General features: G+C 41.0%; 2 protein-coding genes across 2 annotated transcripts in view; one reads left to right on the top strand and one right to left on the bottom strand.

Moving 5' to 3' along the window:
* LOC139406743 (KICSTOR complex protein SZT2-like) overlaps positions 1-7,445 on the bottom strand; it is a 113,337-nt gene extending 105,892 nt beyond the window's left edge. Inside the window, exons 1-6 of the mRNA XM_071149729.1 lie at positions 7,253-7,445; positions 6,526-6,651; positions 6,049-6,222; positions 1,906-2,076; positions 1,522-1,665; positions 112-277 (exon numbers count right to left, since the gene is read on the bottom strand). Of these exons, the coding sequence (XP_071005830.1) occupies positions 112-277; positions 1,522-1,665; positions 1,906-2,076; positions 6,049-6,222; positions 6,526-6,651; positions 7,253-7,276 (805 nt within the window). The 5' untranslated portion in view covers positions 7,277-7,445. The remainder of the gene's footprint in view (positions 1-111; positions 278-1,521; positions 1,666-1,905; positions 2,077-6,048; positions 6,223-6,525; positions 6,652-7,252) is intronic.
* A 27-nt stretch (positions 7,446-7,472) lies between these two features.
* Positions 7,473-11,542, top strand: LOC139406744 (mediator of RNA polymerase II transcription subunit 8). The gene is made up of 7 exons (XM_071149730.1): positions 7,473-7,755; positions 7,953-8,074; positions 8,404-8,548; positions 8,733-8,873; positions 9,384-9,471; positions 9,642-9,878; positions 10,145-11,542. The coding sequence occupies exons 1-7, from the start codon at positions 7,750-7,752 to the stop codon at positions 10,210-10,212; spliced, it is 807 nt and encodes a 268-aa protein (XP_071005831.1). The 5' UTR covers positions 7,473-7,749; the 3' UTR covers positions 10,213-11,542.
* Positions 11,543-13,501: the final 1,959 nt, after the last annotated feature.

The raw sequence follows: 13,501 nt of genomic DNA, 5'->3' as shown, positions 1-13,501 counted from the left end.
TTGCAGTAAAGGAGGACCTTAACATAAGTCAAACAAGTGTCATTTCTCCCTATGGAACCAGCCTTGAGAAGCTCAACTTTAACAGTGAAGGTATTGACAGACTTAACCAACCTGCGGAGGAGTTGGGGGGCAGCAGCTGTAGAGCTAGGATGCCCTGTCGCACCATGCTGACCAGCCCGACGTCTGCAGTCACCATGGAAACACCATGTTTCCTCACAGGCACCTCCTCCATGGTGATGTCACTGCCAAGCCCGGAGCACGGGATTGGCCCATCAGACTATCAGAGACAAATTGAATAATAATCAACTGAGATCAACCTGGAAATGATATCAAACATCTTCTAACAACATTTTCACAGTCATACTCTACTCCAGAGACATATACTGTACAGTCAGGTACAAAATTATTGGCACCCATGATAAAGATTAGCAAAAACACAATATAAAAGAAATAATGCAAATACTGTACTACTGTATATTTTTGCTCCCAAAAATGGTGTAATTATATTATTTTGTACTAATACAATTCCTCAGAGAAATATATTTTGTTTAACAAGTAATAATAATAAAAAGAAATAAAAGATAAGGTAAAAATTATTGTACCTGTTATCAATACTCCGCAAAACAACCCTTGTGATGATAACGACACTGAGCCTTTTTCTAAAATGTTTTATGTGTTGGAGACCACATTGGGAGGGACCTTACACCATTACTCCATACAGAACCTTCCCAGATGCTTGATATCCTTCGTCTGCACTTAAGGACTGCCCTCTTCAAATTCAAACCACAGGTTTTCAATGGGGTTCTAGTCCGGAGAATAATATGGCCATTGCAAAATGTTGATTTAGTGGTCAATTAAACCATTTCTTTGTGAATTTTGATATGTGCTATGTTTTACAGTAGGCATGACGTCATTTTCTGAAGGTCAACAACCATTTGTCTCTTTTCAATTGTGAGTTCTTTGCCTTTTCCCATGGTGATGACTATCAAAGTGATTTTACATGTATATTACCTCATTTTTATACCCCAGTGAAACAGAAAGACATAATACAGTTCCTTAAAATACGACTATTAAAAATAAAAAAGTAGAATCTTAATGCAGATGTAATTTTGTTTGTTTATATTTATAAGAATCTTTAGGGTTGGCAATCATTTTGACCCCTATCTTTTTGAGATAATTGTTTTTTTAAACCAAATCTCTTTCTCTTAGCATATATATATATATATATATATATATATATATATACACACACACACATATATATACACATATATATATGCTAATATAAAATAATATAATTTCCCCCCTCTTTTTGAGCATACAACATAGCTCTGCATTTGAATAATTTCTTTTATACACTCTTTTTTTCCTCATCTTTATCAAGGGTGCCAATAATTTTGGACCTGACTGTACTATACATATGTAATTATATGGTTCTGTTCTAGAGTAAAAAGATTGACGGATGACCTAAAAGGTATTGTAATAACCATATAGTATTGTTATGACCATGTGTCCTCTTGCCTGGTCGTACTGCTGTTGAAGATGGCGGTGCTGCTGTTGAAGGACCTCTGCAATGTTGTTCTCCACTGATCGCAGCTGCTGGTAGACCTGGTGTAGGAACTGAACCAGGTCTGTACGATTCAGCTGACAACCCTGCACCAACACCTACAGTCAAAGCAGACACAACACAGTTTCTTTATAGGTGTGATGGAGTGGAAAGTGCTTCTAGTTTTCAGTAGTGATACACTTAACAATCACCTACATTAGCTCACATGACTAGAGTGTATTACTATAGTTCCCATCCCCTTTAAAATCCATCTCCATCATGCGTAGCACATCTACCTGCACCTGTCTCTGGTTCAATCACCAAGTAGTATATCATTTTGATATGAATAATATGATCACCTGGTGTGTATTGAGCCCAATAATGGAGGAATAAGCCAGGATAGTGACAAAGATTTCCGGCTGGAAAACAAGATCTGTGCCTGGAACATTGAAGGGTCGGACCAGTCCAGCTAAGCATCGTGACAAGGCATGGAATACCTCATCAAATATCATCTCCCCCGTGCTGTCATCCTGTGAACAGAAGGCAAAACTAACATGATGTACCTAACACACCAAACAACACATCATGAGGAGGATCTGCTCTTGGTAGTCAACTAAAATAGCCATAGCAAAAAAGTGTGATATGTTTCACGATTTTCATAAGGGACTATAAACTTCCTCCTGCCGTCAAAAAGAAAAGCATCCCTTCATAGATTCCCATAGATGCTTGTAAAATAGTCATATTGCACACATTGTCCAACAAACGGGGTTCAAATCCAGGTCTCCTGCATGCCATTGCTTATAACGGCGTGCTTGTTTTCTAATGGAGCTCAGCGGTTCAGAGAACCACCTTCATTATAGGTTTTCCGTTAGGAAATTGTAGCGCCGGACAACAGGACCAAGAATATTTTAATTTACTGGCCATTTGAGAAATTGACCAGAACCATATGCATTAGCTGCGTAACCAATTAGGGCATCCACCTACGACGCTCAGAAATCACATTTAGATTATGGTAATTAAAATTTGCAATGTGGGCAGAGCGCGTGGCCATGGGCCTAGCTGATTATTGGGTTGCGGCTGTCAGTGAAAAGTAATTAAAATATGTGTGAACATAATAACATAACATGTTGAGACAAGAAGAAGGGGAGGGGTGTGGAAAAGATTTTGGCTAGTCTCTCTCCAGAATGGCTCAGCCGTCACCCGCCAATTCATTGTTTATTTGTGTGAACGGTTTGCCCTTTGACTGTTCATTTTGATCAATTCCCCATTACATACAGTACCAGTCAAAAGTTGACACACCTTTTCATTCAAGGGTTTTTATTTTATTTTGACTATTTAATACATTGAAGAATAATAGTGAAGACGTCAAAACTATGAAATAACACATATGGAATCATGTAGTGAGTAAAAAAAGTGTTCAACAAATTTAAATATATTTTATATTTGAGATTCTTCAAAATAGCCACCCTTTGCCTTGATGACAGCTTTTACACAACTCTTTCAACCAGCTTCACCTGGTATGCTTTTCCAACAGTCTTGAAGGAGTTCCCACATATGCTGAGCACTTGTTGGCTTCTTTTCCTTAACTCAATTGAGATGGTTTGGGACGAGTTGGACCATCTCAATTGGGTTGAGGTTGGGTGATTGTAGATGCCAGGTCATCTGATGGAGCACTCAATCACTCTCCGTCATGGTCAAATAGCCCTTACACAGCCTGGAGGTGTGTTTTGGGTCAGATGGGATTGCTTATCGCTGCAGAATGCTGTGGTAGCGATACTGGTTAAGTGTGCCTTGAATTATAAATAAATCACAGACAGTGTCACCAGCAAAGCACCCCCACACCATCACACCTCCTCCTCCATGCTTCACGGTGGGAACCACACATGCAGCGATCATCCGTTCACCTACTCTGGGTCTCACAAAGACACAGCGGTTGGAACCAAAAATCTCAAATTTGGAATCATCAGACCAAAGGACAGATTTCCACCAGTCTAATGTCCATCGCTCAGGTTTCTTGGCCCACGCAAGTCTATTCTTGTTATTGGTGCCCTTTAGTAGTGGGTGATTTCTTTGCAGCAATTCGACCATGTAGGCCTGATTCATACAGTCTCCTCTGAAAAGTTGATGTTGAGATGGGTTTGCTCTTGAACTCGATGACGCATTTATTTGGTCTGAAATCTGAGGTGCAGTTAACTCTAATGAACTTATCCTCTGTAGCAGAGGTAATCCTGGGTCTTCCTTTCCTGTGGTGGTCCTCATGAGAGCCAGTTTCATCATAGCGCTTGATGGTTTTTGAGACTGCACCTGAAGAAACCTTCAAAGTTCTTGAAATTTTCCAGATGGACTGACCTTCATGTCTTAATGTAATGATGGACTGTTGTTTCTCTTTGCTTATTTGAGCTGTTCTTGCCATAATATGGACTTGGTCTTTTACCAAATAGGGCTATCTTCTGTATACCACCACTACCTTGTCACAACACAACTGATTGGCTCAAACTCATAAAGGAAAGAAATTCCACATATTAACAAGGCACACCTGTTAACTGAAATACATTCATGAAGCTGGTTGAGAGAATGCCAAGAGTGTGCAAAGCTGTCGTCAAGGCAAAGGGTGGCTACTTTGAAGAATCTCAAATAAATAAAAAAAATTGATTTGTTTAACACTTTTTTGGTTACTACATAATTCCATTTGTGTTATTTCATAGTTTTACTGTATTAACTATTATTCTACAAATGTAAAAAATAGTAAAAAGACAAACCCTGGAATGAGTAGCTGTGTCCAAACTTTTGACTGGTACTGTATGTCACCAGCAGTACATATGTAATTGGGAATTGATAAATAGAGTAGCTCAACACCTACAGAAAGGGAGGCAGACAGACTGAGTAGAGAAGAATTTTCTACCATTTCTATTTGTCAGCTTTATGTACTTGGACTTAATTGACAATTAAGTTACATGCCTACTGCTGCATTAGCCTATGAGTTCCACGCGCTAATTTCTTTAGCCGCCAATGGATCACGGTGTGTCAGAGGCAGAGGCTGGTGCTCTCGCAATAGTTGAATTTTAACTTTTAGATCTATACCATTTTTATTTTTACGTGACAATGATTTTAAGAAACAAAAAGGTTTTTTTATTTATTTTTACCCCTTTTTCTCCCCAATTTCGTGGTATCCAATTGTTGTAGTAGCTACTATCTTGTCTCATTGCTACAACTCCCGTACGGGCTCGGGAGAGACGAAGGCTGAATGTCATGCGTCCTCCGATACACAACCCAACCAGCCGTACTGCTTCTTAACACAGCGCGCATCCAACCCGGAAGCCAGCCGCACCAATGTGTCGGAGGCTACACCGTGCACCTGGCGCACTGCGCCCGGCCCGCCACAGTAGTCGCTGGTGCGCGATGAGACAAGGAGATCCCTACCGACCAATCCCTCCCTAACCCGGACGACGCTAGGCCAATTGTGCGTCGCCCCACGGACCACCCGGTCGCGGCCGGTTACGACAGAGCCTGGGCGCGAACCCAGGGACTCTGATGGCACAGCTGGCGCTGCAGTACAGCGCCCTTAACCACTGCGCCACCCGGGAGGCCCAACAAAAATGTTTTTATTAAAATGAAAAACTCTTCCATGGAAATGCACATATGAAAATCATTACTGGCACACAGATGGGTACAAATGGTTGGATAAATTGTAAGCTACCACAAACTTGAAACTCACGCACCTATGAAGTCTTTATAAAATAATTGCCTCCACGTTTCCATGGTTGGATTTGTCTGTAGGCTACTTTGAAGCAAGGTAAGACACGCCTCATAATATGATGTAAAACATTCAGGTTGGAAACAATTAAGTAGGTCTATGTTTTCTAAATGCATACTGCCTACAGCTCATATTGTAAAGTGGTTGTGACGCACTGATAGTCTGTTGCCTGTACTTGAATGTGAGTCGCGCTTCAATTAGGCTAAAGATAGTAGGCCTAGCTCTTTTTAATCGTGCACAAACCGATTTTACCACACGATGGCATTTAGAATTGTTGCGCAATGAATGGGCTTACAAAAGCCAGCTGAGGAGCTGCAGGAGAAATCCCGCTCAAAATAGGCTCTGTATGTTGTATGTTTGTGATAGTTGTGTTGGATAATTAAGATGGGCTACATGATGATTAACGAAAATATACACAGCAATTTAATTCCACTATATTATGCAAATTAACCCAGACAGATAAGAATGACGGTATTGATGCATTTCCATCAACTGGTATTTCCAACTATGAACAAAAAGTATTATTTTACAATGGGATGTTTTTTCTCCTGGTCATTTTGGCCAACCACCGTTTTATAAATCTGCTTTTCATTTTTTTTTTTGGGGGGGGGGGTACAAAAGCCGGCAATTGTGGACTAATGGAAAACCTGCTCCATTAGCTCCATTTAGGTATCCGTTTTAACCCAAGTAGCCTAGATTGTGTTTAGTAGCCTAGTTTGTAACTTGTTGAAGAAGCCTCTTTACTCACCACGATCCCAGTGGAGGGGCTGAGGTCCAGCTCGATGATGAAGCGGTACCTGCGGGCCAGGAAGGTGACCCGAGTGGAAGGTACCAGCAGGTAGGGTATGGTGGAGGGGGGAAAGTCTGGCTGCCATCCCTTCGGCAAGATGCTGAGCAGGTCCAGCTCATTCTCAGAGTTCAGCTGCACAGTAGGTGGAACCACAACAATCCTCATCAACAACAACCCAACGGACATATGGTCATTGAGCAGATGCTAAGTTTCATCAAAAGCAACTTGAAGTGACACATTGATTCAGTATATATGGACCATGCGGGAACATTAGTACATCATAACCATAAAAATAGTGATTCAACCATCTCCTCTGGGCTGGTCCCAGATCTATTTATGCTGTTTTTCCAACCCCTATGGTCGTGGTCATTGACGAGACAGCACAACAGATCTAGGAGCAGGCTACATCTCCTCCAGTAGAGCTAATTAACCCACCAGTTCAGACTTTGGGGCTGGCCAGATGACCTGGTTGAGCTTGCCCAGGAACCAGGCCAGACGTACATTCCGTGAGATACGGTACTCCTCCTTCATCAACAGGTACACCTGGTCTGCCTCCTCCACCTGAAGAAAGAGAATATTCAAACATATAGTATTCTCCTGATAGGAATGTCAGAGCCTGATCACCCATGCAGGTTTCTGAAAATATCTTGATTAACTTTTCTAATGGGTACTGAGGTCGCAGACTGCATCTGCAAAGGAAGGACTATCCTGTCACTGTACCTTTTGTTCAATATTGTCTTAGCAAGAAGATACACTTTATTTATGTCCGTAAGCAAGGCTTTACCACAATACATTGACAACATTAAACATTTAGCATATTCTGGGTGTAAAGTATCATATGCCGCCATTACGCTGTGTGACATCATTGCAAAGCTTAATGAGCAGCATTCTGATCCCAATTTGACTCATGGGATAAACGGCATGACACTGGCAAAACAACTTGGCTATAGCTAAATATGGCCTGTATTTTACAGCATATGTAACGTTGCAGTATCTTTGGTATGCTCAGTTCAGACGCGAGCGCTTTGCTACACGCCAACTAAAATTAGCGTTGCTCTGCTAGCTGTTTTACTTGGAGAAGTTAGCTATAGCTAGCATAACAAGCTATAGCTAGCGCTAGTGACAGGTCAGGGCTACAAAACCATGAACCTCAGTAAATTACCTCATTGTCCTGTCTCTCTGCCATGCCTTGTATGGCATAACTAGCAGGTTCTGTGAAAGCTCCGATGATATTTTCAGGCCCTGGCTGACATAAAACGACTTGTTTAGTTCGTTTTCATGCACGATTGCTGGCTAACGTTGTATTTTGTTTATTTGGTTAAGAAGCACGTGACCTGGATGCTCGCACCCTAGTCTTTCCGCCGGAACAACACAGCTAGGCTTCGAAGGTTTTGTAGTTCTATTTTATTTTGATTCCGATATGACCAGCTTTCTGAAAATAATGCGTGCAGATAAGCGTTATAGCATATATTATTGAATATTTCACGGCATGATGACTCAAAGACAGGATTATGTGGCGACTTCAGTATAAAGGTGTGGAACATACAGCAAAATGATTCTCAACGGAACAAGCACTGTTGCGCTCATTGTTTACTTCCGGTTAAGATTATTTCTTTTTTTTAGCTGGCTAGCCAGTTACCATAACGAGAGGCGGATAAAATGCAGGTAAGATGCGTTTTCTGCAAATGTTAAATTCCCAAGCAGTCAGTTGTTTGAAATTAAATCCATTGAATAAAAATCACCATCGCAGGTTAAATATTTCGTTGGATTCAGCTCACATTATCCAAAGTCAGTCTGCTACTTTAGCTAAAAAGCTAACGTTAGTTAGCTAATCAAATGTCTCTTTAATTGTTTATATCAAGCAACGGGAAGAAAAATTACTGGAAGCATCCGTGGAATCCCTTATTTCCCGCGTGGCACATCTCAAAAACGCTCTTCACAGTTTCATCTACAAGTTGGAAAACGAGTATGAACGACTGACATGGTAACTTAAGTGACGAGCTAACTTTAGACAGCATTGCGCATGCAACACTTTCAAATGATGAGTTAGTTAGCCAACTCTCGAGAACCCAAGCCCATACACCCATTGGGTTCTCGTTCAAACAAATTTCCACCGCGTAGCGTGTATAAATGCTGAGTTTGGAGAAAGCGAACTAAGGTCCTAGTGTTGCTTTTGGAATTACATCACTTAAACCAATATGTAAGACTTGGCTAGCTAACGAGCTATTTGGATAAATACATATCATTGAAAGTGAATATACTCTAGCTAATTCATGAAGTTGTGTCTCTGTAATTGAACAACTTGGACAACAGGCCCTCAGTGTTGGACAACTTTGCCCTCCTGTCCGGTCAGTTGAATACCATCAATAAACTGTTGCGGAATGAGAAGACACCATCTTTCCGTCAGCAGGTCATCATCCCCCTTCTGCTGTCTCCAGACAGGGATGAGGAACTAGCTGTGAGTATATTTTCTGTGGATACGGATTAGCCTGATTAAACCAAACTGAATACTGTGAAACAATGGTGAAACAATGGTGAGAATAGCATTGATTCTGGTTTAACCAGGCTAGAGGAGGATGACTTTACAGATACCGTTACCCTAGTCTTTGCTTACATCCATACACACTGCGCCCACTCTCCAGAAACTGACAGAGCAGCGTGTGCCCGTGTTCAGCCATGAGATTGTGCCAGATCACCTGCGCACCAAGCCTGATCCTGAGGTGGAGGAGCAGGAGAAACAGCTGAGTGCAGAAGCTGCCCGGATAGGACCTGAGGTGGCACAGGTAAACAGATATAGTCTTTATCTAAACACACAAGTTCTTTATGGCAGCTGTGTGAGGAGAGTAGGTCCCTGGTTCACATAAGGCAACCTGTATCCTTTTCTTACTACTGAGTGAAGTTGTACCTCCACCATTTGTTGGAAAGGACAATACGACAAGAAAATATTGAGGCCACTTCAAGCAAGCCTCAATATGCTTGCTTAGCAGCTTCACTTCGTCTCGGTACAGTGCCGTACAACAGCTCACACCAGAGTCATCTGCCCGCTTGACAACGCTGTTAGTCAGTTGTACCACTGAAAATTTACCAATTTGGCGAAGCAAGTGGATACATTTCAAGCTGTGGAGTGAGCTTACAGTACAATACATGTATTACATAATGAACATGACCATGGTGTGTGGTGGGAAGACGGTGAAATGGTGCTTGTCATGTAATGCACATTGTAACCTTTTTATCCCACAACTATATTTGGAAGCAATGAGTAACAAAATAATCCCTTGTTTCTCCCACAACAGAAACAAATCCAGACACTGAATAAACTATGCTCAAATCTACTGGAGAAACTGAACAATCCTCGCGATGACAGGGATGCAGAAAGTGCAGGTACACTGATTGAACCAAGTTAACTTTTTTTTACCTGAACATTTAAACAAGCTAACCTAAGAACTGTGTTATGGAGTTGCTATTGATGCTAATGTACTCAATGTACACACTGTCTAACCAAAGATCCATGTTATGGAGTTGATACTTATGCACTCTACTCTCTGTTTCAGCTATACGGCAAAACAAACCATCATTCAACACTGCTGACACCAATGCACTAGTGGCAGCGGTGGGCTTTGGCAAGGGGCTTTCAAAGTGCAGGCCCCCTGGGCCCGTTGCCCCTGGTCACCCAGGACAAGGACCCATGATGAGTGGAGGTCCCACCTTACAGCAAGTTACCATTGGTGGGGGTTCAGGCCAGCAGCAAGGCATGGGGCCTGGTGCTCCTCAGCAACAGGGACAGGCAGGTATGATGCGCCTGAATATCATCATCTGGCTTTGCTATACTTTAAAGTCTTGTATTCATTTGAAGGCCCTTAATCAAGGTTATATAGACTTGTATATTAAAGGCAGTTGGTTGCTCAGACACAGATTATATCTAGTCCTGGACTAAAAATAACTAAATAGAGATCTTGGCTTAACGTGTATCTGGGGACCCGGCCCTAAAGGCATTGATCAAAGGACTGCTCTGTAACTGACCTTTTTATTATTATTAAATTTTTTTGATTTTCAGGGAAAATGCCAAGCAACATCAAGACGAACATCAAGGCTGCCTCCTCAATGCATCCTTACAACCGATAAGATTCTCTCTATCCCATACTGATAAAGTATTCAGGATGATGAGAGAGTGACGTAAAGCAATGACAATTTTCATATTGATATATGCTGTGTTTTATCTTTTGATTAAATAAATCCATTTGAAAAGAAGGCATCATACAGTGTCGGTGAATGTAGTGAAACGGATATATGTGCTTCAATTTGTGAACACTAGATGGCATGGTCTTCCCATTTATATTCGAGGGACAAGACATTTTGAGAACTTGGTAATTGTCGCAGGAGAATCTAAAAGAAGATTTTTATATTAATAATGAATAAAGGGAATATTAGCTCTTTATTTTCCGATTTACCTTTATCCAGAAAACCCACAATGTTAATTTATCAAAAAAAAAAAATGTGTTATCACAGACATGTTGAGCGATGTCTTTCAAAATATATAACACAAGTGTGGAGTTTAGTGTCAGTCAGAGAACAGGCATTATATTTCAGACCTTATATTTGAACTGCTTCACCATGTTGTCTGTCCAGTCTTTTGAACCCTCACACCGCTTCCTATCCCTCCCTACACTCTACCTACATTGTGGCCGTTATGAATAATGTAGGGCCGGTGAGAGTAATGCAGCTGGACATTGCACTGCCTGGCCTGATAACGTCAAAGTCGTTAAGGGAGGAGATGAGAAAGTTGACGCTGACGTGTGGGGGAGGCCTCTGTGCCCCACCGTGGTCTGTCCACTCTAATCCCTATCCCACCTCCCGCTGGGCGGGCGACACCACGGCACAGGCACAATGACCGCTGTGGCTGTCACCAGATACGACACAGGTCGCTGGGTGACCTACATACAAACACACAATGACATACACACACATACACCCTCTGTCCTACACACACATACGCCTTCTGTCCTCTGCCGGGCCGCCGTCTCGCTGTGTCATCCACCATGCCCTGGTATAAGAGGAGCGTCTGCTGAGACAGCTAGAAGCTGCACAGGTTCAGACTGTCTATAGATGTCTTAAAAACAATAGACTTCATAGCCAGTAGAATGTCCATCTGCCTATGTCCTATTGACCTACCTCTGAGAAAGACCTGAACAGGCTTATTTTGCTACTCTATATTAAGGGAAATTAGTGCTGCAATTCTTGATTCAATAAAGAAAATGTTTCTGGTTGACGTGAGGCTATTGTAAAATGACACAGTGCCTTCAGAAAGTATTCACACCCCTTTCTCACAGAATTTGTGTTACAGCTTCAATTGATTAAATTGTAATGTGTCACTGGCCTACCCCATAATGTCAAAGTGGAATTATGTTTTTAGAAATGTTTACAAATTAATAAAAATGAAAAGCTGAAATTTTGAGTCAATAGATATTCAACCCCTTTGTTATGGCAAGCTTACATAAGTTCTTGAGTAACAAAAAAAAATATGTGATTAACAAGTCACATACGTTGCATGGACTCACTCTGTGTTCAATAATCGTGTTTAACATGATTTTTGAATAACTACCTCATCTCGTACACATACAATTATATTTAAGCTTCCTCAGTCAAGCAGTGAATTTCAAACACAGATTCAACCACAAAGAACAGTGAGGTTTTGCAATGCCTCGGAAAGAAGGGCAGCTATTGGTAGATGGGTAAATTTTGAAAAATAACAGACATTGAATATCCCTTTAAGCATGGTGAATTTTTTTGTTTAAATGGTGAAGTTATTAATTACACTTTGGGTGGTGTATCAATACACCAGTCACTACAAATATGTAGGCATCCTTCCTAACTCATGTGCTGGAGAGGAAGGAAACCACTCAGGGATTTCACCATGAGGCCAATGATGACTATGGGTATGCCTGTCATTGGCAAGGACTAGGGAGTCTTTTATCGTAAAAAAAAAGTAACTGAATAAAGCTAAGCACCTGCAAAATCCTAGAGGAAAACATGGTTCAGTCTGCTTTCCAACAGACACTGGGAGACAAATTCACTTTTTAACAGGACAATAACCCAAAACACAAGGCCAAATATACACTAAAGTTGCTTACCAAGGCGACGTTGAATGTTCCTGAGTGGCCTAGTTACCGTTACCGAGTTAAATCAGCTTGAAAATCTATGGCATGACTTAAAAATGGCTTTATAGCATTGTACATCAACCAACTTGACAAAGGTATGAATACTTTCTGAAGGCACTGTAGGTTGCACTTTCTCTTCTTTTCTTTATCCCTCCCCCTTTTTTTAAATCCTTGGGAAGCGTGGTGATAAAGAAGCAGGTTGGGGGTTGGGCTGACCTCTACGCACATTCAATTAGCACTTACTGGAAGATAATATGTGAATAGATTAATTGTCCTACTAAATATTTAGTTAATAATGTGTATAGAACATTTGTCACGAGATGAATTGCAAGGTGTACCAGAAGTGCCTTCCTTTGATAAATAAGCAGTGAACTGGTCTTGTGGTGAATTTAGAGAGAGGCTGCATTGTTCTTATCATTCTCCTATTAATTGGTTGGGGATTCATAATTGTCTTATGTTTCCTCTCATTCACATACTCCATGTGATTCAGAATCATCATCAGAACACGTTTTACAGCTTGATTCTTATCTAAAATGATCAGGTGAGATCTGGAAATTCTGTTTAAGTGTTTTACCTTTTCTAGGATACAATGACCTTCAGGACATCACTGAATGGCACTTAACAGTAGCTTGTTCTCTCTAGTACTGTAGAGCTTATGTTAATCAGTCAGGCCATATCCCTTTGGAGTAGTCTGCCCTAACTGACCATAAGGGGTCAGCAGTGTTTCACAACAGAATCGGGCAACGTTCTACAACCTACAGTAGTTCCTTCAGTCTTTAGAGTGCAAGTTCATGGTCCAGATGTTCACTCTCTGATAGAGATATTTTAGAGTTTGTGTTGCCTTTTCTCTGACAAATATCATGACACTTACATATTTTAATTTGGTGATAATTGCATATTTTTCTCCTTGAGTTTTGTGCATAAATATATACAGACACAAATAGAGCATCTCTCCTACAGACTAAATGAGGAGTAGGAGACATTCTGTGGTATGATACTTGGGACGGCAGGGAAACTCAATGTGACAGCTTCCTACCCATCCAAGTTCCTCTCTAAAAATCACAGTTTCCCCCGAAAACACCTTTGTAGATACGAAGGCATTTTTGTTGCCTTACAACCTGTAATTAAAATGGATTTTGGGGGTTTGTATCATTTGATTTACACAACATGCCTACCACTTTGAAGATGCAAAATATTTTTTATTGTGAAACAAACAAGAAATAAGACAAAAACAAAAAGAACTTGAGTGTGCATAA

Source organism: Oncorhynchus clarkii, chromosome 4, assembly GCF_045791955.1.
Source record: "Oncorhynchus clarkii lewisi isolate Uvic-CL-2024 chromosome 4, UVic_Ocla_1.0, whole genome shotgun sequence".
Taxonomy (NCBI): Eukaryota; Metazoa; Chordata; class Actinopteri; order Salmoniformes; family Salmonidae; genus Oncorhynchus; species Oncorhynchus clarkii.
This window is presented reverse-complemented; position numbering and strand designations above follow the sequence as displayed.

Coding starts and splice junctions, on each gene's coding strand:
- LOC139406744 (XM_071149730.1), top strand. Junction 8,075..8,403: donor GAGTATGAACGACTGACATG/GTAACTTAAGTG, acceptor CTTGGACAACAG/GCCCTCAGTGTTGGACAACT. Junction 8,874..9,383: donor TAGGACCTGAGGTGGCACAG/GTAAACAGATAT, acceptor CTCCCACAACAG/AAACAAATCCAGACACTGAA.